We start from the raw sequence: 23,136 nt of genomic DNA, 5'->3' as shown, positions 1-23,136 counted from the left end.
ACTTCCTCACAGTCTGCTATAAAGACTTGATATCATGCTGTCAGCTGCAGCAGAAGAAGAGAAGCTCCCATCAGATCACCTTCAACACCAACCATGTTCTCTGTAGCTCTGCTGCTGCTGCTGGCTGCTGGATCCTGTGAGTCTCACTGAGGCAGAGACACTGACAGTATGATCACAGCACACTGACTGTTCACTCTCATTACACTGATTCAATATTCAACATGTTTCCCTCCACAGGTGTGAAGTGTGAACAGCTGACACAGCCAGCCTCTGTGACTGTGCAGCCAGGTCAACGTCTGACCATCACCTGTCAGGTCTCTTATGATCTGGGTAGCTATGCTACAGCTTGGATCAGACAGCCTGCAGGGAAAGGACTGGAGTGGATTATCAGAGGAGGTGTTGGATTCACCACATACTACAAAGATTCACTGAGGGACAAGTTCAGTATCAACTTCGACTCTTCAAGCAAGACAGTCACTCTGACTGAACAGAATCTGCAGCCTGAAGACTCTGCTGTGTATTACTGTGCCAGAGAGTCACAGAAACACAAACCATCAGTAGATCTGAACAAAAACCCCTCAGTGCCTGAACACTTGTTACATGAAACTGCCAGAGGAGGAGCCCTCAGACCACTAATGATTTCAACACCAGCTCACTGATACAGTATAGAGAGATACAGTTTTTAGATTTTAAAAATATTTCTTAGATACAGTAAATCTTAAAGCAGCCATTTTCCATCAATTTATATAAATGAAGCCTTAAAAACTTTTTGGTTTGTTTCTTTTTAATCAGAATCATAACTGTTTAGTGACTAAGTTAATAGTTTTTAGTCAATGTCATGATGATGTTAACTAATCAAACTACAGAAACGATTCTCAAGTGTGTTTGTCAGATATTCAAACCCACCTTTTATTCATCTGAGATTTGAATTTGTGAGTCAATGTTATTTCTAGTTACTGTTCAGGGAGAGAAAATCAATTATTTTATTACACAAAAGACCAATTTGTTATGTGTCTACAATCTAACAAGTTTTACCCTTCAACTAAATTTCTTCCATTCTATACCAGTTTTTCACCAAAACCGCTGGTCTTATTAGCTTCTTAAGGCCTTTGAGCTGGCATTACTGTTACATGTAGGATTTTGAACACACTCATGTATTTGTGGTGGCTGGACACAATTACAACACTATTTCTGGAGCTGGACCATTCATTAGGAGGGATGTTGAAATATACATAGTATTTGGTTTCCATTCAACCACATGAAGAGTGCAGAGCATACTCTGGACACAGATGGAGCAGCAGAACGGCAGTGTGAAGCATAACTCCTCATTCTGCTGGGTCTAAAAGTTTGCTTTCACTCCCAGCTGCTCCTCTCATCCATCAATCTGATCTGATCAGCTCTAAAGGGTTAACAGTTCAATTATCCACCCTGTGAGTCACAAACTGCTCCTCAACTCAAAGCAGCGCTGTGCCTAAACACAGCCTCACAGAGCAGCATTACTGTAGATTTTTGTTTTTTTACCTCATAATAATAATAACCATGAATGGCACTAACTACTAGCTGCAACATGACCATGCATCCGGAACGTGACAATCATGGCTGCATAAAACAGACAGTTTTAACTTGATGAAATACTGGGCGAAAATGACTCAGTGAATCCTGTCCTACGTCATAATGACACCTGGCATTCATCAGATAGACGAGTCTGTCGAATTCATTTATCTCCTCCCTGGAGGAGGAGTCAATGCAAAATTTAGATGTCTTCCACCTCTACTTATCCGACTGCAGAGAGGAGGACAAAGAACAGTGGACACACAGTTTAACATGATGGACTTTAGGACAGGACTGCTGCTGTTAACTATCTGCTGGGCAGGTGAAGATTTTATCTGATATTGATATGTATCAATTCAATTGTGTACAAATTAAATTTCTGTGATTTTTTTGGTATCTTGACAGGTGTTGATGGTCAGACTCTGACAGAATCTGAACCAGTGAGTAAAAGGCCTGGAGAATCGCATAAACTGACCTGTACAGCCTCTGGAATATCATTCAGCAGCTACGATATGCACTGGGTCAGACAGGCTCCTGGAAAAGGACTGGAGTGGGTTGCCTGGATTGATGATGGTAGTGGAAGCAGCAAATCCTACTCCCAGTCAGTCCAAGGCCGGTTTACCATCTCCAGAGACAACAGCAGACAGCAGGTGTATCTGCAGATGAACAGTCTGAAGACTGAAGATTCTGCTGTTTATTATTGTGCTGCAGAATCACAGTGACTGAAGTTGGTTGAGCAGCTGTACAAAAACTCTCTCAGTGCTCATCTTTACTGGGCTAACAGACCCAATAATAAAGTAAATGTTTGATTTTTGTCATGTTTTTAATGAATGTGTAGTTTGCCCCTCATCACAAAAAGTGATGAAGGGCAAACTGAGGGAAAATAATTATTTAACAAAAATTAATACAACACAACAAAGTAGTCATTAAAATGTCTTTGTGATCACTTCCACAAAATCTTTTTGCAAAAAATATTGACTCCTTCTTATATACATACAAGTCATGTGTTAATCTAATTCAACACATTTACACATGGCAAAGTTTGACTGTATCATCAAATTAACTACAGCTCCATCTCTCAGTGTCGGTTCATCTCAGCAGACAGTTATCTCAAAATGAACAGCAGCAGAAAGCACAAGGGAGCGTCGGGTCTCCCGTGTGGAAGGTGGCCGAGCAGTGTGGACAAAATATGGACAGAGCGGGTGAAAGAGAAAATGTGGCGCAGAGAAACATTCAAACAATGATTAATAACTGTAGCGGGCTATACTGTGGCAGCAGATTTACAGATGTGTTCACAAGCAGAGGACATCTCAGAGGAAAATTTTGCTGCTCACTATAGTCTCTTCTTTGTCTCATCTGAAAAGAATCAGCTTCTTTTTGGAGATAAAAAAAATTCTGATCTATTTTCAATTGGGCACATGGACCACACAGGTTCTACAAAAGCCCATAACAGGAAAGACAGAAGTTTCATCAGGGTAGTTGGTTGATATAATCACTCTATATTCATAATATTAAGTTTATTTTAGAACTAATTTCTTAATTTCTTTTACTTTAATTACAAGTAAAAAATAAATATAAAATATTTAGTGATATTCATAACAGATGATAATGATAACAGACCACAAAGTGTCCAAAGAATAAAGAACTTATTTTCAAAATTGAGTCTGGAAGAATATTATCAGTCATTTTTAACTGTTCACACATTTATATCTGCTTTGTATAACTTTGGTGAACTGATCAAATTCTGCTGAGTTTAAACTTAATTAATTGGCTCATTATACACAGCACGAGAGCACATCACAGAAAGCAACTACACTGTTGAATATCTTGCTGAAAAAAATGATAAATAAATAAAGGACACAGGGATAAATATATTATTTTGCAGATGCAGATGTAATAGAATATCCTAGAAGACATTTACGTGAAATGTAAAAGGACAAAATGTGATGTAATGTTGTAAAGCCAATGGTTTTGTTTTGTGTTTTGTGTTTGAGAACAAAATTGTGATTTCATCTTTGATTATTTTGATGAGCGTATTTTGCTCCCTGCTTCATGTGTAATTTAATCAATCTGTTGCATTTGGACATCATCATTTAGCCGTTCAAAAGTAACTGTGTGTTTGGCATTACACAGAAAAGCTGTTTAAGATTTTGCTCTCATTTGAAGCACAATGCAGGCCTTCAAACATCTAAAATAACACAACTGCATACTTTTATCAGTTATGGTAAAAAGTTTTTTTCTGTTTCCTCTTTTCTTCCTCTGGGACATCACCTGAGACTTTGCACCAACTGTCAGAGCTACAAACAAACTTTCTCGCGCATCACACATCTGTCGGTGTATATATTTGCGTATCTGCATGTATCCAAGTGTAAAGCATATGCAGACAAACACAGCAAAAGGAAAAAAAAACTTGAACTACAGCCTTCTGCTGAAGTGAAGATAAAAAGATTAAACTGCACATTATGCCACATATATAAGGCCCATGACTCGATAACAGAGTGGAAAATGTCCCTTTGAGCTTTAGTGTCCTCTGGTGGTGATGACATGCAACTGTCAGAAATATTGTTGATCTTGCAGAATTCCAGCACCTCATCACTTTTCTTTAGCTTTACAACACTCTGATCCATTTCCCTGAATGCATTCAACACCAGACGACACATAATATAATATTATAATAAATTCCAGTAGATACATTAAACCCCATAGAAAACTAAGACACATGAGAACAACCATGTACACTGATTTATTTCTACTTATATTTGTATATTTACTGCGAGATCAGTCAGTGTTACATTTAAAAACACCTGAAATCAATATTTATTGTTACACAACCCATCAACTGCAATGTTCAATCACTCACGGTGTCAAGATTTAAAAGAGCACTTTGAGGAGGAGTCCATGCAAATATTAATCTCCTCCATCTTTATTTATCTCACTGCAGACTGAAGAAGAGAGACCAAAGCACTGACCAGACATACGGCACATTTTCACGATGACTTTAGCTCCATGTATAGTGTTTCTGATGCTATCATCCATTTCTGGTGAATACATGTACACTTCTGCACTTACAATTTTCTTTAAAGAGGTTTATGTTCAGCTCTGTTCTAATCAAACTGTTTTTCTCTCCAGGTGTTTGCAGTCAGACTCTGACTGAGTCTGAACCAGCAGTAAAGCGACCAGGAGAATCCCACAAACTGACCTGTACGTATGCAGGAATATCAGATGATGATGCTTATATCGCCTGGATCAGACAAGCCGAAGGAAAAGGACTGGAGTGGGTTGCCTACATTTCTGCTCCAAGTGGAAGCACTAAGGCTTATTCCACATCAGTCCAGAACCGCTTCACCATTTCCAGAGACAACAACGTGGATCAGGTGTATCTGCAGATGAGCAGCCTGAAAACTGAAGACTCTGCTGTTTATTATTGTGCCAGAGCGCCACAGTGACACAGAAAGCCACAGAGCTGTACAAAAAACACTGCCACAGTCACTGTTAGAAAGTAACCACTTCATACAAGTTGTTTTAAAACAGCCCATTATTCATCCTACTCTCATGCCTGCTGTAAGCATCTCCCAACACTGTGCTTCCTTCACAACTTGTCTGAAACAGAAACAAAGTTTACACACCATTAGCTGTTTTTATCTGTAAAAACAATAGTGAAAAATGATCTTAGTCTTTCTTGACCTTCATATATTCTAGGGACGTATGATACGCAAAGAAATTGTATTGCAATTACTTTGAAAGATATTGTGTTTGTGAAGTGAGTTGCGATTTTAGTGGGAATGGTCATTTTTGCATTTCATTTTCAGTGAAAAAAATAAATGAAAATAATAATGATGTGATTGTTATGCTGAGGTCTGTCTCAAAAGCATGTTCCGTTACATCTTGAATATGTTTTGTAAGCCAGGGCAGCTCCTGAGCACCAGAATGTTTCATTTATAATGGTATGTTGCTACACATTTAACGTTTATTCAACAAAAAATCTCAGCTCGGGCGATATTTCATTTGGCCATGTTACGATTGGGTAGCTTTACCAAAGGCTTGCCAAAAAGACCAAATTAAACAAAGCTCTAATCAAATTTAAGCATTCACCATTGCTTTTATGTATCAATTTTAATTACTTGCCTTTACAACAACATTAAAAAATGTCATTTATTATATTTTATTTTTTGTTTCATTATGTTTGTTTATTTTCATTTAAACATGTTTTGTTCTGGGTTATTTAAGTCACTTAAACTGTGAGTTTAAAGCTTCTATATTCATAAAAAATGCAAAATTTTGAATAGAAATTAATTATTATTATTATTATTATTATTATTATTGTTGTTGTTATTATTATTATTCCAAAATATTTTTTATTTAAAAATAAACAACTATCTATTAAAGCAGACTATTTTAATACAATTTCCAAGTACAGTATCTAATATTGTGGACAAACTAAAGGATGTTTTGATCACAGTTTAGTGGGTTGGTAATGCATTAACATACTAAAAGTTGTTTTTATTTTTAATGTTAAAAACATTACCTCAGAGTCATTTTAATTTATGTTATTCAGATTTAAATGTATACACAACCCATGTCATGCTCCATTAATGACAGTTATGTTAAGAATAAAACAGATTTAACAAGTAATGATAAACTGATTAAAACATCTCTTTAATGTAAAAAAAAAAATGCAATCTACAAGACTAAATATAGTTTTTGTTGATCAGAATATATGTTTTGTTATGTTCCTTACAGCTGCTGAACACACAGGTCCTATTTCCTCAAGTGCAGCAGAGAGTGTCTGGTTTTTGTATTAGGGTTTATCACAGTGATACTTGGGGTGGCACTGAGATACAGATCCATACGAAAACCTGACAGCGATAATCTAAAAGACTCTGCTATTCTTGTGATTAAAAAAAAGGTCAGGACTAAATACTTCTCATTGGAATATAAGGTAATATTGTCTTTGTCATTTTTAATAAACAGATTAGTGGTTAAAAGTTGTTTTATTATTGGTTTAATGTAAACGTTAGTGCAGACGTAAATGTTATCTACCTGTGAATCTGTACTTTAGGAACTGATTAAAAATCAGCACAAAATAGCATGCTCAGAGGATGACATCAGGGGATAATAATGACAAGGATTTCTGTGCATTTCAGTCAATTAATGAAGTTTTAAAGCATTTTTTCTGCTGCATCAGGTTTTTGTTCAGGTAGTGAATGGAGATGTAGCACTGTGATTATTTCGACTACTGGGGTAAGGGGACAAAAGTCACAGTATCTACAGGTAAGTCACATTTAAATATTCTATTTTATTAAGAACTTTATTTTTCTTTTTTAATGCAATTTTTGATGGTAAAATAGTTTGACTTAAGGCTTTATTTAGGTTTATAAAGATGGTGGCCAAACAAGAAAACTGAGCAGACAGATGTTTTAAATGCAGCTGTTTCATAGAAAGCATTTTTTTTTTTTAGTGTTTCCACTTTAAGCAGGTGGTTTGAGCTGATCTTTGAATTCAATTGTAATTGGTGCTGATGAATGTTTGAATATTTATATATTCGCATAATTATTCAGTATATTTTGTATTAACATAATGATATAAACCATGCCATTCCTGTAAATCTGAGTATATGGAATTCAAACACTACTTTATTTTTTAGTTTAAATGCAAGGTCAATAGGTAGGTATTTTTTATTTAAATGACTAAACACTGAACAAAGATACAATCAAGTACATCATTTTAGATTAGATTGCATATCTAATATTAGGTTTTTTTCTAAATACCACACCTATGGCTGACTTTTGAAGGGCTGTATGTATTTTCACTGTAGGTTCAATTATTAAATTAGTTTTCAGAGGAATCATTTCACAACAATTTATAATTCTTCATGACTTCTACTTTTACAGGTTTTTAGATTTAGTATCAAACAAAAAGGAGCACAAAGTCCTAATCAAAATTAACGAAATGTATTAATTATCATAAATATCATAAGTAATAGGTACATTTGTTAATTGAATAATAACCGCGGGGGTGGACCTGTTTTGCTTCATTCACCACCATCATTTGTGTGCTTAACATAAACAAAAATAATAGATAAATAAATAAATAAATCATCTTAATAGTGCTAACTGGTAACGGTTAAAGTTGCTGGTCTACTAATGTACTGAGGAAATATATGTTACTATCAAATATATTTATTTTTAAAGACTGTTAAGATAAACCAGGCAAAATGGTACAAAATGACTTAAGTTGCAGTTATTTAAAATGCTCAAAACATTTTGATATGTACAATGATGCTGATTATGTAGTTATAGGTGGTAGATAAATGTTTTTGTAATATTAGTAATATATATTACTATAATATATATATATATATATATATATATATATATATATATATATAAATAAGAAAGTGGATTTATTTTTTCAGGTTATTTCTGTCATACTGTCTTATGTATCTATTGAACATAGTTTTAGTATCTATATTTTAATTCTAGGGTTGAAAAAGAAATCGACTAATGAATTCATATTGATATGATTTTAAACTTGAAATATCGCCTCTTTGAAATGAAATGCACTGACTCTGTTCCCTCTGGTTCAGTGAAACGCTTCGACTAGAAAAAATGATTTTCACAGTGATGTCCCCCACAAAGAGTACTTTCCAGTGGGCCATTGCCAGATATGACAAAAACATTAAAAAAAGAAAAAAAAGTTGTTTTTTTTTTTTGTTTGTTTTTTTTTCAAAAAACAGGGCAGTATTGCCATTGTATAAACGCAGCTCAAACTTTTATCAAATAATCCATAGTAAATGTATATATTGTAACTTGTCATTCATTAATTAAAGTGTCCCTTTAGGCGGGCGTCCCTGCCTTCAGTTCCATCATTCAGTGCTATATAATTCACTTTTAGACAAACAAGTGATCCCCTGTGTTCTTTAACTGACCTGTATCGCTATTTACATGTTTTGACACTTGTCAAACTTTTTCACAGAAACAGCTGAACGCGCGCATCTGTTCCCTTTGGTTCAGTGCAACTCTGGATCTGCAGATACAGTAACTGTCGGTTGTCTGGCACGCGACTTCTACCCTGAGGGTCTCACTTTTCAGTGGACTGATGCCAGTGGTGGCAACCTGAACTCTGAACAATATCCTGCGGCTATGAAAGACAACAAATATACAGAAGTCAGTTTGGTCAAGGTGTCAAAATCAGACTGGGAGTCTGGGAAGTTTTTAAAATGTTCTGTGACTCCCCCTGGAAATCCCGAAAGTGTGAAATTGGAAAAGAGTAAGTGATTTTTAAGGCAACTTCATGGCTTACTTATGTTTATATTTACTTATGTTTTTGTTTTGAAAAGAAGATTAACAAGCATAATGAGTTAGAGTTTCTGTCTCTCATGTTTAACCTTGTTTATGTTTAACATTAAAAATGCCATAATGAATTATTATTGACTGATGTCTGCTCTGCCTCTCACATGCTTAGAGACCACACTTCCTCCAAAGATAACTTTGTTAGCAGCACCAGTCGGAGACACTCAGGCACTGGTGTGTACAACTGAGAATTTACCATCGAAAGAATTGTCAGTTAAATGGAAAAAGAGTGAAGACTATATAACTGACTTCACTAGTTGGGACCCCAAAATCAGTGGAGAGGTATATACAGCTGTCAGTGTCCTGAAGGTCAAGAACACAGACTGGGACAGTGAAGCTGTTTACACATGCGAGATGACGCACCAAGGAACAACATATATTAAAAAGGCCTCTAAAGGTAAAGTGCTACTAATGAACACATACATCTGCTGTACTGTAAGTCAGAGTAAACTCTTTGTGACAGACATGTGCTCAAACATAGTTTTTACTGATGTACTGAAATGGTTTTCTCTGTTGCTTTCATTTGTAGCTACTATCACAATGACACTGAGCAAATCAAGTCCCAAAGAAATCTTTAACAACAACCAGGCGAAGTTGCAGTGTGTCATTACTGGAAAGGAACAGGACACTGTAAATGATGTTCAGATCACTTGGCAAATCAATGGAAAAAGTGTGACCGACAAAGTTGAAACTACAGTGTCTGGAAGCAGCAAAATTAGCACAATGACTCAAAATCGGAGTGAGTGGCAGAAAGTCAAAAGAGTGCGCTGCTCTGCCATAAAAGACGATATGACGCCAGTTATTCAGGATCTGACCGTCAACACAGGAGGTGTGTTGCTGAGTGATGGAAATATATTGATAAAACAGTAATCTGAGAGTCTGAGGAGGCAGCTAATTTATGAGGGATGAACTTTCATTGACCCTGATCTATATTGAAGGTTTGCATTGTTTTGAAAGGGATAGTTAGTTAATTGCTGTCTATTAACATGCACAGATCTGTAATGCAAAAAAAATGATAGATTAGCACATTTTCAGAAAATGTTTAATGCTTTCAGTCAGACATCAGTTGATCTAATGTAACTAACGTCACTTTGAATTTGCATATCATAACTAATCTCTACAGTCTGTGCAGCACAGACAGGTGGGTGGTAGGTGTTCATTTCGAGCACATTCTTATGCTAGATTATTTTGGGGTTTTTTTTGCAAGTATTCAAGTACTACATTATATATTGCATTACGTTAAACGTTAAACGTTAAACACAATGTTGTTGCACAATGATACATTAGAGCTATGTTATGTCTTCAGTGACAGAAAAACAAATTCACCTTTACTGAATATGCTCATCCCTACCGCTAACACACACAAACATGTCATAGTCTTCTCTGTGCACAAATCTGAAGCTTATTTGAACCTCCTTCGTAAACTGAGTATCTCTTTCAGACGGGAGCGAGCCAAAAGTGACTGTCCACATCCTCCCAAAGGAAGACATCAGCGAAGCAGACTCATCTGCAATCACTCTGGTGTGTCTGGTCTCCAGTTCTGTGCTGCAGGATTACTACATCACCTGGTCAGAAGATAATGGAAATACCGCCGGCACATACATTGATGGCGTTAACTTCCCCCCGCAAAAGACCCAAAATGGCTACTCAGTTACAAGTATTTACACCACCACCAAAGAAAAGTGGGACGGCGCCACCATGTTCTCCTGCAACGTCTGGCCTGCTGTGGGCGAAAACCCTATGAAAACCCATAACGTGTCTAAGTTCCAGTGTGGCACCAAGGAAAGTAAGAAATAGTAGATTCATCTTTAAATGTGGCATTTTGTGCTAATGTCTGTCTCTGTGTGTACTCTGCCATGAGATCCCGTGTTTGTGATTGTTGATACTACAGTCAACATGTCAGTTTACTTTCATTTTAATGTGTTTTAATCTGTCTTTGTCACATTGTCTAACAGCTTGAAAAGTGTGTTGACTGTTTCAAATAAATGTTGCATGGAGACACTTTTGTTACATGAATGGCTTCAATATTTTAACACAAACTTTATACAAGTAGTTTTTAGGGATATCCCACAGTAGTATATCCCACAGTAGGATTGAAGCTTAGGGTGAATATTTGATACAGTTTATGAGCAGTATTCGAGAGAGAGAAAGGCCTCTACATGTTATCTCAGCCCTGTTTCCTAGTAATTATGCTTATATACAACTTATTTGAATCATCATGACCGTTGTGAAGGAAAAATAATGCCAAGCAAATTAAGTTTGCTACCAGCATAATGATGAAATGCTGCTAATTAACATATGCTGCAAGCTGCAAAAATGTTGATACTGAACACATCAGAAATATGTTCATTGACAACATATTTCATCTGTTTTTCAGCAAAACAGGCAATCTAGCGATACCCCTCACAGTGACAACAGCATTTTTATTCTAATTACATTTTGTTTGGTATTTAACCAAAATCATGATCTTTTCCTAACTTTTACCAAAGTGCATTTGATGCTTCTGACAAGACTCCTTTTATATTATGTTTATCATTAAAATGTAACCCAAATCATAATCTTTTACTAGCCTTAACTGCAGTGCTTTTGTTGCCTAAACTGGAGCAGAGACACAAACCTAAAGTGTTGGTTTCAATGTCCTGCACTTTTGACCCCCGCCATGCGCCCCAAAAACCACCTCTTCAGAGAGCCTGAAGTACATGAACATTTAGTTTTGTTACCTGAAAGAATTGTCTAAGAAAATAATCTAGGGCGTGATCATGTTGCCACAGAGTTATTTAAAAAAGCAGTTTAGCAACATAAAAATGACATTTCTAGGGGACAAGGTTAATATTATAGATAAAAAAAACTTTGTTAAAACACAAACACATCTAACCGCCTCTACCTTCCTCTTCTTAGATTGTCTTCTAGAGTCAAACCTGAGATTTGCTTATAGCTGCACAGACGACGTCACTAAGGAAGATGAGTACAGCAGCCTTTGGTCTACAACCTCCTCCTTCATATTCCTCTTCATATGCTCTCTACTCTATAACATGATAATCAGCTTGGTCAAGGTAAACATGCTGGCTTTCTCTGCATTTCAGTTGTACTAAGGGCTAAAGACCGTATAATATATATTACAGGATTCAGGTTCAATGAAAATGCGTAGACAAACCAAGTCTGACACAAATAAAGCCTCCTCAATCCGAACAAGTTGCAGTTAACATCCATGGCTTTGATAACACTGGCTGCTTCACACACACCATTCTCTCTGCAGCAGAGATCCAAACAGCCAACACAGTCTCAGGGTAACCACCCAAGATTAGGGTCACCATTTCAGCACCCGACCAAATGTCTCCCTTTCTGTTCCTGAGTTATGACGCTGAAAAATGGCCAGAAAAGTGTTTCTACACAACATTATAATTTTACAGTGAAGCTGAACTTTGACCCCTTTGGATATAAAATGTCATCACTTGATCATTATATTCTATTAGACATTTGTGTGACATTTTGTCATAATTAGCATATGCATTTTGTTTTAGTTATGGCCAAAAACATGTTTCATGAGTTTGTGTTGACCTTCAACCACCAAATTCTGATCAGGTCATTCTTGAGTCTAAGAAGATGTCTGAGGACATTCCCTCAAGTGTTCTTGAGACGGATGTAAGGTCACAGTGACCTTGACATTTGACCACCAAAATCTAATCGTTGAGTCCATGTATTCTTGAGTCCATGTATTTTGTTGTTTGCGTTGTTTTTTAATTGTTTGATTTTTTTTTTTCTCCAGATGAAGGAAACATAAAGGATGAGATGGACGAAAAGCACTGATGACTACAGGTCGGAATTCTTTGTCTGTTTTTAATCTAGTTTTAAAAACATGTTTAAACATGTTAATATAAGATAAGAAGGTAATAATCTGCTATATATTTGCTGACTTAAATGGTCATCAGACAGAATGATTTCATATGTTATTGAAAGTGGATTTATGCGGAAAAATAGACTTGCAATTCTTAATTATTTATATTTTTTCCTGCATTGGGTACTGATGTGACATTATACAGTGGTTATTTGATTACTTTTCTTAAACACTTTGTGTGGTTAAAATGTGTTTGCTCATTATCATGTAAATCACAAATGGCAATATTGTAGAAATATATATATTCTGTATGCCACTTTGCATTGGACGGTATAAATATAAATATTTACTTTTCATGTTTGGTCATTTTGTTGATCATATTTGCTTTCATCTTTAAACAGATATTTGAACAACTACATAATGAAATTAAAAGGCGAATAAATGTCAGTGATACTGTACAGATGATAAACATCAGCTTTTGAGGATCTTGTTGTCATTGAGAGTCACAACACAAGGATCCAAGAACATCTAAATTAACACTACATCAAGTCGATACATCAGAAACTTCTGTTATCAGTTAAGCTCTGAAGGTTTTTCAGTTTCTAAACATATCATCTTTAGAAAGTCACTTCCCCTTGTCGTTACACTTCTGGGACCACACCTGTAGTCGTGAAACTGTCAAATGAACTTCCTCGAAACAAGAGACCCATCGTTCACTGCACATATTTGCATGTCAGCATGTATCGTTAAGAGGCTAAAATGAATATAGATTACACACATCAGCATAAATGTACAGATATTAAACAATACCACAGCAAATACAGGACATGCAGAATACAGTTATGCAATACAGAAAAGTATATTTGTGCTTAATGTTGTTTGCTCTGCTTTGCTTGAAAGTTATAATGATGAGCTAATGGCAATGAGCTATAATGATTAATCTATTAATTTATTAATTAACTATTTGACAACTAATTAATCAATTGTAGTCTTTTCTCTTTTTTTGTGAAAATTCTCTAATTCCAGTATCTTAAAAGGGAATATATTCTGGTTTCTTTACTCCTCTGTGACAGATATCTTTAGGTTGTGGATAAAACAATTTAAAACGTGACAGGGCGTCATCTTGGGCTTTGGCAAACACTGATCAGCAGTTGTCACCATTTTCTGAAGTTTTGTAGACAACATAACTAATCAATTAATAGTGAGAAAAAGTAGAGATAAAGTCATTTTAAAATAGTGTTCTTCTTGATATTTAGATCATGTCCGCACACAGCAGACGGAGCTGGGTGCCTAGGATGTAATGCTTTTTCCCCTATGTTTCTTGATGGTTCCTGATCTGCTGCACATGACAAGTGTTTACTAAAGACAGGATTAACAGTGCAAAATTGTGGCTGTTGAATGAAGATATCAGTGCAGTAAAAAACACTTGCGTTTCAGAACTGTAACAACATAATGAAACATTTGAAGGAATTCCTCTTTGCAAAAATGCAGCAATTAAGAAAATTGATTGTATCGCCTTCATTTCAATTATTTTTGATAATTCATGCACTAAACATATAATCCATTGTATAATAGAACCTTTTCTGCAGCTCAAAACAACCATTTGAACAACAGTAATGGAAAGGTTTATCTGATTTATCATCATTTGTGGCTTTGTGAAGATTCATAACAAAGCAATATATGCAAGGTTACCTTAAATGTACATATGAGATGAGCTTTGCACTGCTTGAACTACTAGGAATTGCAGATGGCCTCGTAAAGAAACTTAAAAAATATATATTTTAAAACAAATTATTTTAGTCATGTGTTAGACTGACGGTTTATTACAAACATACATATATATCTGATGCTTTTATAGTTTAAAAACCCTATCTTAAGAATAAAATTGATGTGCACATACATGCCAGCTGGTTAAAATAAGTCAGAAAAGTGGGTGTAGACTGCCATCTAGTGGCAGATGCTCTGTGAAGATGAAGTAATCTGTGACTTGTTCTTGATACAGTATATTAAAGGACATGTAATGGTGAACACAAAACACTCACACATACTAAAAATGCGCAAATTGTGTAAAAATAAACACAAGTACTGAAGGAGTTTTTTTTTTAATTCGCCTGCACCACTCTCTTGTACTTGCAATCTAACATTATCACAACTCTTTCATACCATAGTAAAGCCAGGACCAGATTTTTGTAGGTCTATACAAAAACTCTTTCAATTTATGATTTACACCTAGATGAGCTTATCAAATATTAAGGCAGCACCTGATAAAAAGCAACAACAGCACAATACGGCCCTCTGTAGGTGTATTTTGGAAACTGACACTTTGCTGCTATCTGCAGGCTTAAACGTGCATTGTGTCCACTTTGTTAGGGTCAACACCTCACAGAACATTACTGTCTAACGCTTCATCACAGCTAGGTGCAAAAGACATGATCCTCTCAGCCCAGAGGTCAACACACTTTTATGTACTTTTTTTATACTTTTATTTGTCTGAGGTTGAAGAGGAATCAAACTGCTGCAGACACTGCTGCTGAAATAAAAACACTAATGAATTCCAAAACATCTCCTAAAAGCAGCAAGTTTTCTACATCTGCACCGGTTTGGCTTTTCATAAAATAATATTACTGATGACATTAAAAAGCACAGAACAAACACAAACACAAACACAAACACAAGAAGTTGTGGAAGCAGATGGCACTGATTTAGTCCCTATTTTTTTTTCTTCATACCTTTTCCAAGGTCCAGTGTTTCCACAAAACTTTTCCATGACTTTTCAAGGACCAATAATATGTTTTTTCCTTATCCCATTTGCTCAGTGTCTATTCAAACACATATCAGCTAGTCCCTATAAATGAAGAGACAGAACGCAGGGTAAAAATGAAGTAATGTTCATAATGGTAAATAAAACTTCATATATTGAAGTATACTAGAGTTTAAGTTACATCAGCAGCTATTGAAAATAAATTCGCACTCATGCTGCATTATGTGAAATGTTATTACAAAAGATTATTGATACAATTTAATTACACACAACAAAATTCCATGACTTTTCCAAATCTTTGAATGATTTTTACTCATGCCTGGAAAAATGTGAAAGTGAAATTCTATGCATTGTTTTGGATATCTTCTTAAAAAAAAAAAGCTCAGTTGAGTAAATATTACAAAATATTCAGACATGGACCCCATAATTGGCGTTCACTTTTTTAGTAGAACCTGATTCATTAGAGGCTTTCATAAGATGGTATCATATGTTCCAGAAAAAAATAGCACAATATAGCACAATACTTTATATATATTGATTCCTGTAGAACAATCTCTCCATTTTAAACCATGTTCAACAGAAAACTGCATTATTTACCTGACAAAGTTAGAGAACTGTGTGGTTTCTTACAAGTGTGGTTAGGTTTTGGTAAGTGCTTGTAACACTGTGGCTAGCAGTAGCAGCTGGGGTTACAACACAGTGTTATACACCATAACAAAAACCATGTGGTCCTCTTAACCATATCTCTCCACCGACAAAACCAAGTGAGTGTGCATAATGTCATTCATAAAATCTAAAGCAATTCAATACAACTGCACTGCAATACAATGTGTTTGTTCACCCCGTGGCACTTCTGATTTAAGTCTATAGTAGTTTGAATTACTTTAATATAGAATTACCATCTGTTCAAATTGTTCATGTTAGTTTAATATTTAATTCGCATTCAGAGTACATATGTGTGTACATTTTAACAACAAAATGGTTGATCTATTAATTTAAAAGTCACAGAAATTAAGTTTATCAGTGAAAAGGTTAATGCTATCAAATACAGTGAATAGCTATCATTCAATACAGTACAATAGTCTACTAAGGCATATACCAAAAACTCATGCACATAAATATTAACTACTATAGTCTTGTTATTTAAAGACTGTTTCATTGGGACATGCTGCATGTAAAAGGATAATTCTGATATTGAAAGATTAAAATGAAAAGAGGATTAGCTGTTGTATAGTCTTGCAGAGAAGGACATGACATCTAAACTGTGTCACAGGTTTTTGCACCGTGGTGTTCCACAGTGTCACAACTGGGGCCACAGTGACTCACACCATTACAAAAACCTCTCGAAGGGCAAAGGTCCAAATACTGTATCTGAGGTGGCTTCATTTAAACACAGCCAGCCCACATAAACTACCATTCTGGATATGCAGTACTTTAAAGACCCAATAAATAACAGAGTAGTGTTTTTTTAAAAAAAAAAAAAAAAAAAAAACAACTCATAATTTTAGTTCTGCAACGACACATCAAGTGTTTAACTAAATATGAAAACCCCTTTGTGTTAAGCCATCTGTTGAGCCTATTTATCTTGTTTTATGCTACAATATATGTTTCTCGTCCAAATTAAGCAGAAGTTTAATTTACCATGGTTTTACTGCACAATGTAGATCAATAACAATGTGTGTGTTTAACTGTGTGCAGTCCTCCTGAGGAACGCGTACAACGTGACAAAATGAAAAAATAACTCACCAGTGAATTGCATGATGAGTTATTAATATTACTTGACAAACTAATACAACACACACTTTAGTGTGTAATGGCATTTGTGTGTTGTCTCAGGTAGTGTACAGGGTGGGGTTTTTGTACAGAGAAACATCACAGTGTAACATGGCAGCTATGGCACAGTGATACATCCTATGGCAAAAACTTCCTTCCACTGAGAAGGACATGCTGGGTGGTGCTGATAAGGAAAACAAGTCAGAAGGGGAGACAGCTTTCTACAGACTGTCTCTGTCCAATAAAACAATTCTTAGAAAAAAGACTGATAATATGTGCTCTCACACAAAAAGCTGTGTTGAGACATTGTGAACTTAAAAGTGACCCCTTTAACACCTTTCCTTAAAATGAGTCACATATCCAGATTGTATCTAAATTAGATTAAACCTGATTACATTTACACCCGGTATCAATATGTGACTCCAGTGTCTCTGCAACAAGCATTACAAGAATTTAAAGAATTTACTGGGGAGTTTCTCCATTTTCTACTCCATGAATAGCGTCTTTGAGGACTTTGAACAGCGCTACATAAGTCTGATGTAATATTATTATTACTATTAGTAGTAGTATAATTATTAATAAAATCGAATTACATAGGGTGCACATTATGCTACTGTCTGCTTTTTCATAGCCAATGTTGGCATAAAATAAAACAAATTAGGGCTGGGGCGACGCGTCATCGATTACGTGAATACGTCGTTTCACATAACGTGCGTCGACGCGTCGCACCGTTTCACACAGCGCGTGAGCAGCGCCGACCGTGATGTTCTTTGATTCGGTGCTCATGTATCAAGTTAGAGCGTGCACACTGCTCGCCCGAGCAGCGCGTCTGAGCTGTGTGTCAGCTGCAGCACGTCTAGAGAAACGTTGGCTCGCCGTTTATATTTTACGTGTTTTATTATTATTATTATTATTTATGACAACATTATTATTTATTTATTATTTTACAACACTTACATACTGCAGTTGGAAGTCTCTTTCTGTCACAGAGATGAGGAAATACAAAGATGACCTCAACTTCCTTGCTTCCCTTTCAAAGCAAAAGCTATCTGTCTGTGTCTCTGTGAACAGAATGTCATCAGTTTCTGCTACAATGCATTTTATTTTGAAACATTTACAGGAACATGTTGTCAGCTGTGCAGGAACTTGAATAACTTCATAAATGAGTGGAATATGTTCTTACAAATATGAAAATACAGCACCACAGCAGGCAGAGGTATGCCTTAAGGCCCAGTTAAGACTGAACTATTTTGATGCTGAAAGAATTGACTCGTCGTAATTATTTATGTAAGAGAAAAGATATAGTGTTTTTCAAATTGCACTAATTTTACTATAAGATGTTTTGTTGGACTGCTAGATTTGAGGTTTGTTACTGTAACAAAGAGTAACTGTTACTCCTCCTAAAAGTAACTTTTACTTTACATTGTTTTATTTATTTTGCTGTTGGATTGCTAAATATAGATTGCACTATATTCCTTTTACTTGAGTGGAACAATGTCTTGCATTAATTTTATTTTGGAGAGACTTTATATCAGACTGTAAAACACAGATTACCAGTTAAGACTGGGCTATTTTTGTTGGGGAATAATGCCCTGCAGTGTATGATAAGTTTTAAAATGTTATTTTTGGTAAATTCATTGTTATATTAATGAAGTAATAAAAATAGTTAGATCAATTTTAAAAAAATCAATAGGTGCAGCCCTAAAACAAATACTAAAAAAATGCTGCTCTGTATTATTTTGTACTATAAGTCAGAGACAATAAGGAAAACTAAGAAGGCTGCGGTGAGGTTTGGTAAGGATGAAACAGGCCTAAGATTATTAAGTCAGTGATCAACAGGGAAAATGCACAACAGAAGAAAGAGACACCAAATTAAGTCAATAAGTAAATAAAGCTTTGGATGGCATAGAGACCACCATGTATTTTTTTGAGTAAAAAACAAATTCCCTCAAAAATTACATTTCAGTGGGTAAAACTGAAAATAACATGCCACAAAAGTGTCTTTTCCATGATCTAGTTTTACTGTAAAAAGGTACTGAAATATAGCAAACACTGAGAACAAAATACTGACCACTCACCAAATCAGGCAAAGGTTTTTGTATGAGTATGAGGCATTGTGTATGGGGGTGGCACCACATTGATATGCCATAATACAAAAACCTGCCAAATTGTGCCTCAAGAAAAAGAGAAAATATTCAACAAGCAAACCATATCCCAAAACTACTAAAGGAATGTACTATGCAGTGAAATAGTGGAAGGGTAAATTATATATATATATTATATTATATTATATTATATTATGTGGAAACATTTGTTTCTGTTTTACCCTGAAAACATAAAAAACCTCAAATTGTATTGTGCAAATATATAATTGCATCACCAAATAAATTAACAATAGATCTTAACATTAATTGGGAAACTGATACAAAAAATATAATAAGTAACAGAATTTGTGTATTGTCATAGCCAGTGTGCAAGGTAGTTTTTGTATGGCGTTATGTCACAGTGCAGTATACTATAGTAGTACATGGAGTAGCAACCACAGTGATATGTGGTAATACAAAAACCTGTGCTCAACTGAAATGAAGTGCGAAGTCACTGTGCCAAAAGGAAAAAGGGAAGATCATATGATTTCCTTAACTATAGTGGAAGGGCAAATTAAGTTTTTTTTTAAATTTTATTTTCAATTTTTAACATGAAAAATCTAGAAAATTATAACACCTTGACTTTTTTCATGCATAAGCCTACATAAGCAAAGAAAATACATCTCACATTATGAAAAAAAAATCATAAAACAACAAATTTAAGGCTACTTACGGTTAATTTAATTATAGGTTATTTAAATAATGTTTTATATGTAAGCTATTACCCCAAATTGTTAATAAACTATTTTGAAAAATGCTACATTTAAAGTAATAGCATTACTATTTGTAAAAGCCTGTGTGTAGGGTGGAGTTTTGGTATGGGGTTATACCATAGTGTACTATAACAACCATAGTGATAAATCCTCTGACAAAAACCTCCCTCCTCTGAGAAAGACATGCTGTATGACACAGAGAACAAGTCAGAGGGACACGGCTTTCTGCTGACTGTATTTGTTCTACAAAACTCTTCTTTTGGTAAGCAAAGCTATTAAAGACTGATAATAATGTGTTTGTGCACGAAGGGTTGTGTAATGACATCATGAGCTTAAAAGTGATTCACTTTCCTCAGAAAAATAAAAAAGAAGCAAAAGTAAAATGTTTTTTCACAATGTATTTTACTGTAAAGAGTAACTGGAATCCAGTAAATACTCCTACTACAAAATAGTGGCCACACACCATATGACGCAAAGGTTTTTGTATGAGTGTGTGCCACTGTGCATACACACGGAAAGAATAGATATTGAAGAAGACGGTTCAGTAAGCATAGTAGCAACAGGCACAGTGAGATGTGGTAATACAAAAACCTGTCCTTAGCTGACCTAAGGCCCAAAATCACTGTGCCTCAAGAAAAAGAGAAGATAATAAATTAATAAAGTTTCAGAATAATTCTGATATTGAAAGATTAAAATGAAAAGAGGATTAGCTGTTGTATAGTCTATTGCAGAGAAGACATGACATCTAAACTGAGTCACAGGTTTTTGCACCGTGGTGTTCCACAGTGTCACAACTGGGACCACAGTGACTCACGCCGTTACAAAAACCTCTCCAGAAGCAAAGGTCCAAATACTGTTACTGAAAGGAGGCTTCATTTAAACACAGTCAGCCCACGTAAACTATCATTCTGGATATGCAGTACTTTAAAGACCCATTAAATGTTGCAGTAGTGTTTTTTAGATCCCTGACACAGTACACATAAACTTTGAATGGTATGTCTAAAAAAAATAAGGGGTATGAAATATGCATCATCCTGTTAGAGCCCACTGATCTTGTTTTATGTTAGAGTAGTTTCGTCACTTATTCAAACTAGGTGGATGTCATTTGCTTTACTCGACAATGTATGTAAATAACTGCAATATGTTTAATGTTTTATTTTTGTAAGTGTAGCCTGTCATTGGTCATTTATTTAACATGATTTGATCTTGACATTTCTTAATTAATATGAGAAAAGCTGTTGAGGTAAAAGCATCTGTTTGTCGTAATAGCCAGTGTGTTGGGTGGAGTTTTTGTATAAAGGTTTACCACAGTGCAGTATAACACCCACAGTGATAAATCATGTAACAAAAACCTCCTTCCACTAAGGAGGAAATGTGGTACAAATACATAAAACAAGTAGGTGAGATATGGCCAACAAAAAATCCTGACAAAGTTTCCTCCATGCAAAAAAATAACGATGCGCCATATCTGGTTTTTGTATGAGCATATGACACAGTGGATGGACTGGCAGCCACAGTGATATGTAGTAATACAAAAACCTGTCCGAAGCTGAAGTGAAGCACAAAGTTACTGAATAAAAAACCCCAATAAACTCTGAAGAAAGTTGCTATTCAATAAAATAGTGGGAAGGTTGAATCATGTTAAAGCATTTTTTTTTCTCAGTTTTATTCTGAAAACATAGGAATATGATAACACCTGAGAAAAGCTTGACATGTATTCATCTTTAAAAACTCATAATTTTAGTTCTGCTATGACACATTAAGTGTTAAACTTAAGATGAAAACCCCTTTGTGTTGAGCCATCCAACATATGGATGATACAAATGATGCACAAAAACATTTGCTGAATATGAAATATGTTACATCCTGTTAGAGCCTATTTATCTTGTTTTATGCTACAGTAGATTTGTTTCTTTTCCAAATTAACTAGAAGTTAAATTACCATGGTTTTACTGCACAATGTAGATCAATAACAATGTGTGTGTTTAGCTGTTTTTTTGTTGTTGTTTTGTTCTCCTGAGGAATGCGTATAACATGACAAAATGAAAAAATAACTTCAAAAACACTCACCAGTGAATTGCATGATTAGATATTATTATTATTTGACAAATTAATGCAACAAACATATAGTGTGTAATAGCATTTGTGTGTTGTCTCAGGTAGTGTACAGGGTGGGGTTTTTGTACAGAGTAAAATCACAGTGTATTATAGTGGCTATGGCAGCACAGTGATACATCCTATGACAAAAACCTCCTTCTGCTGAGAAGGACATGCTGTGTGGTGCTGATATGGAAAACAAGTAAGAAGGGGAGACAGCTTTCTACAGCCTGTCTCTGTCCAATAAAAGACTTCTTAGAAAAAGGTCAGATGTTTTAAGACTGATAATTATGTGCTCTCACACAAAAAGCTGTGTTAAGACATGAACTTAAAAATGACCCCTTTAACACCTTTCCTTAAAATGAGTCACATATCCAGATTATATCTAAACTCTGCAGATTAAGCATCACATGAAAGAGAGCTGCTGCTACCTTGCCAGTTTGAAACAGTTGTGCACAATATGGATTGAAAACTACTTCAATGTGGTCACAATGCATCCCTCACCACTCCTGGATGTAGTTTGACCGAACTACATCCAAACACTATGTGCTTACAAACTGATCGCCCAAAGTGCATTTTAATGCAAGGTGTTAAGTAGGTTACAGATACTGTTTCCTTAACACACAGGGTCCATATAAATATCCATGAATTAAAATCAATTTCAGCATTCATTTATTAGGTTTCAAAGGGTAAGATTTAGAATAAAATGGAGCAAAAAAATTAGATAGAATTTTGAATTTAATAATTTAGTTTTACTGTAAAAAGTTACAAAAATATAGTAAATACTCCTACTGAATATACAGACCATCCACCATATCAGACAAAGGAATTTGTATGAGTATGTGGCACTGTGTAGCTGGGGTCTGGGGCCACCCACAGTGATATGTACTTATACAAAAACCTGTACTGA

General features: G+C 35.3%; 1 protein-coding gene, 2 long non-coding RNA genes and 1 pseudogene across 6 annotated transcripts in view; 3 read left to right on the top strand and 1 right to left on the bottom strand.

The window, feature by feature from the left end:
• LOC148186498 (uncharacterized) overlaps positions 1–23,136 on the bottom strand; it is a 117,304-nt gene that overhangs the window by 65,045 nt on the left and 29,123 nt on the right. The window lies entirely within an intron of this gene.
• LOC121940319 (immunoglobulin heavy variable 3-23 pseudogene) lies at positions 3–23,136 on the top strand (annotated as a pseudogene). Its single transcript, XR_015774803.1, has 3 exons — positions 3–136; positions 238–537; positions 23,084–23,136. The product of XR_015774803.1 is annotated as an immunoglobulin heavy variable 3-23 pseudogene (transcript).
• LOC121963301 (uncharacterized) lies at positions 3,513–5,388 on the top strand. The gene is made up of 2 exons (XR_015779681.1): positions 3,513–4,592; positions 4,681–5,388. It is a non-coding gene; the product is annotated as an uncharacterized LOC121963301 (long non-coding RNA).
• LOC121956807 (immunoglobulin heavy constant mu) lies at positions 6,385–13,092 on the top strand. Of its 3 annotated transcripts, XM_088091313.1 has the most exons (8): positions 6,388–6,490; positions 6,737–6,822; positions 8,527–8,820; positions 9,016–9,300; positions 9,433–9,732; positions 10,345–10,689; positions 11,802–11,956; positions 12,670–13,092. In XM_088091313.1, exons 3-8 carry the CDS (start codon positions 8,694–8,696, stop codon positions 12,682–12,684), a joined length of 1,227 nt encoding a protein of 408 aa, XP_087947439.1. In that variant the 5' UTR covers positions 6,388–6,490; positions 6,737–6,822; positions 8,527–8,693; the 3' UTR covers positions 12,685–13,092. The 3 variants fall into 3 exon arrangements, with proteins under 3 accessions (XP_087947438.1, XP_087947439.1, XP_087947440.1); XM_088091312.1 differs by lacking the exon at positions 12,670–13,092 and having other exon boundaries at positions 6,385–6,490; positions 11,802–12,657; XM_088091314.1 differs by lacking the exons at positions 6,388–6,490; positions 6,737–6,822; positions 12,670–13,092 and having other exon boundaries at positions 11,802–12,660.

This window comes from Plectropomus leopardus, chromosome 18 (genome assembly GCF_026936395.1).
Source record: "Plectropomus leopardus strain MGB_pleo_1.0 chromosome 18, ASM2693639v1, whole genome shotgun sequence".
Taxonomy (NCBI): Eukaryota; Metazoa; Chordata; class Actinopteri; order Perciformes; family Serranidae; genus Plectropomus; species Plectropomus leopardus.
The sequence above is the reverse complement of the archived record's forward strand: the minus strand, read 5'-3'. Positions and strand labels throughout refer to the sequence as shown.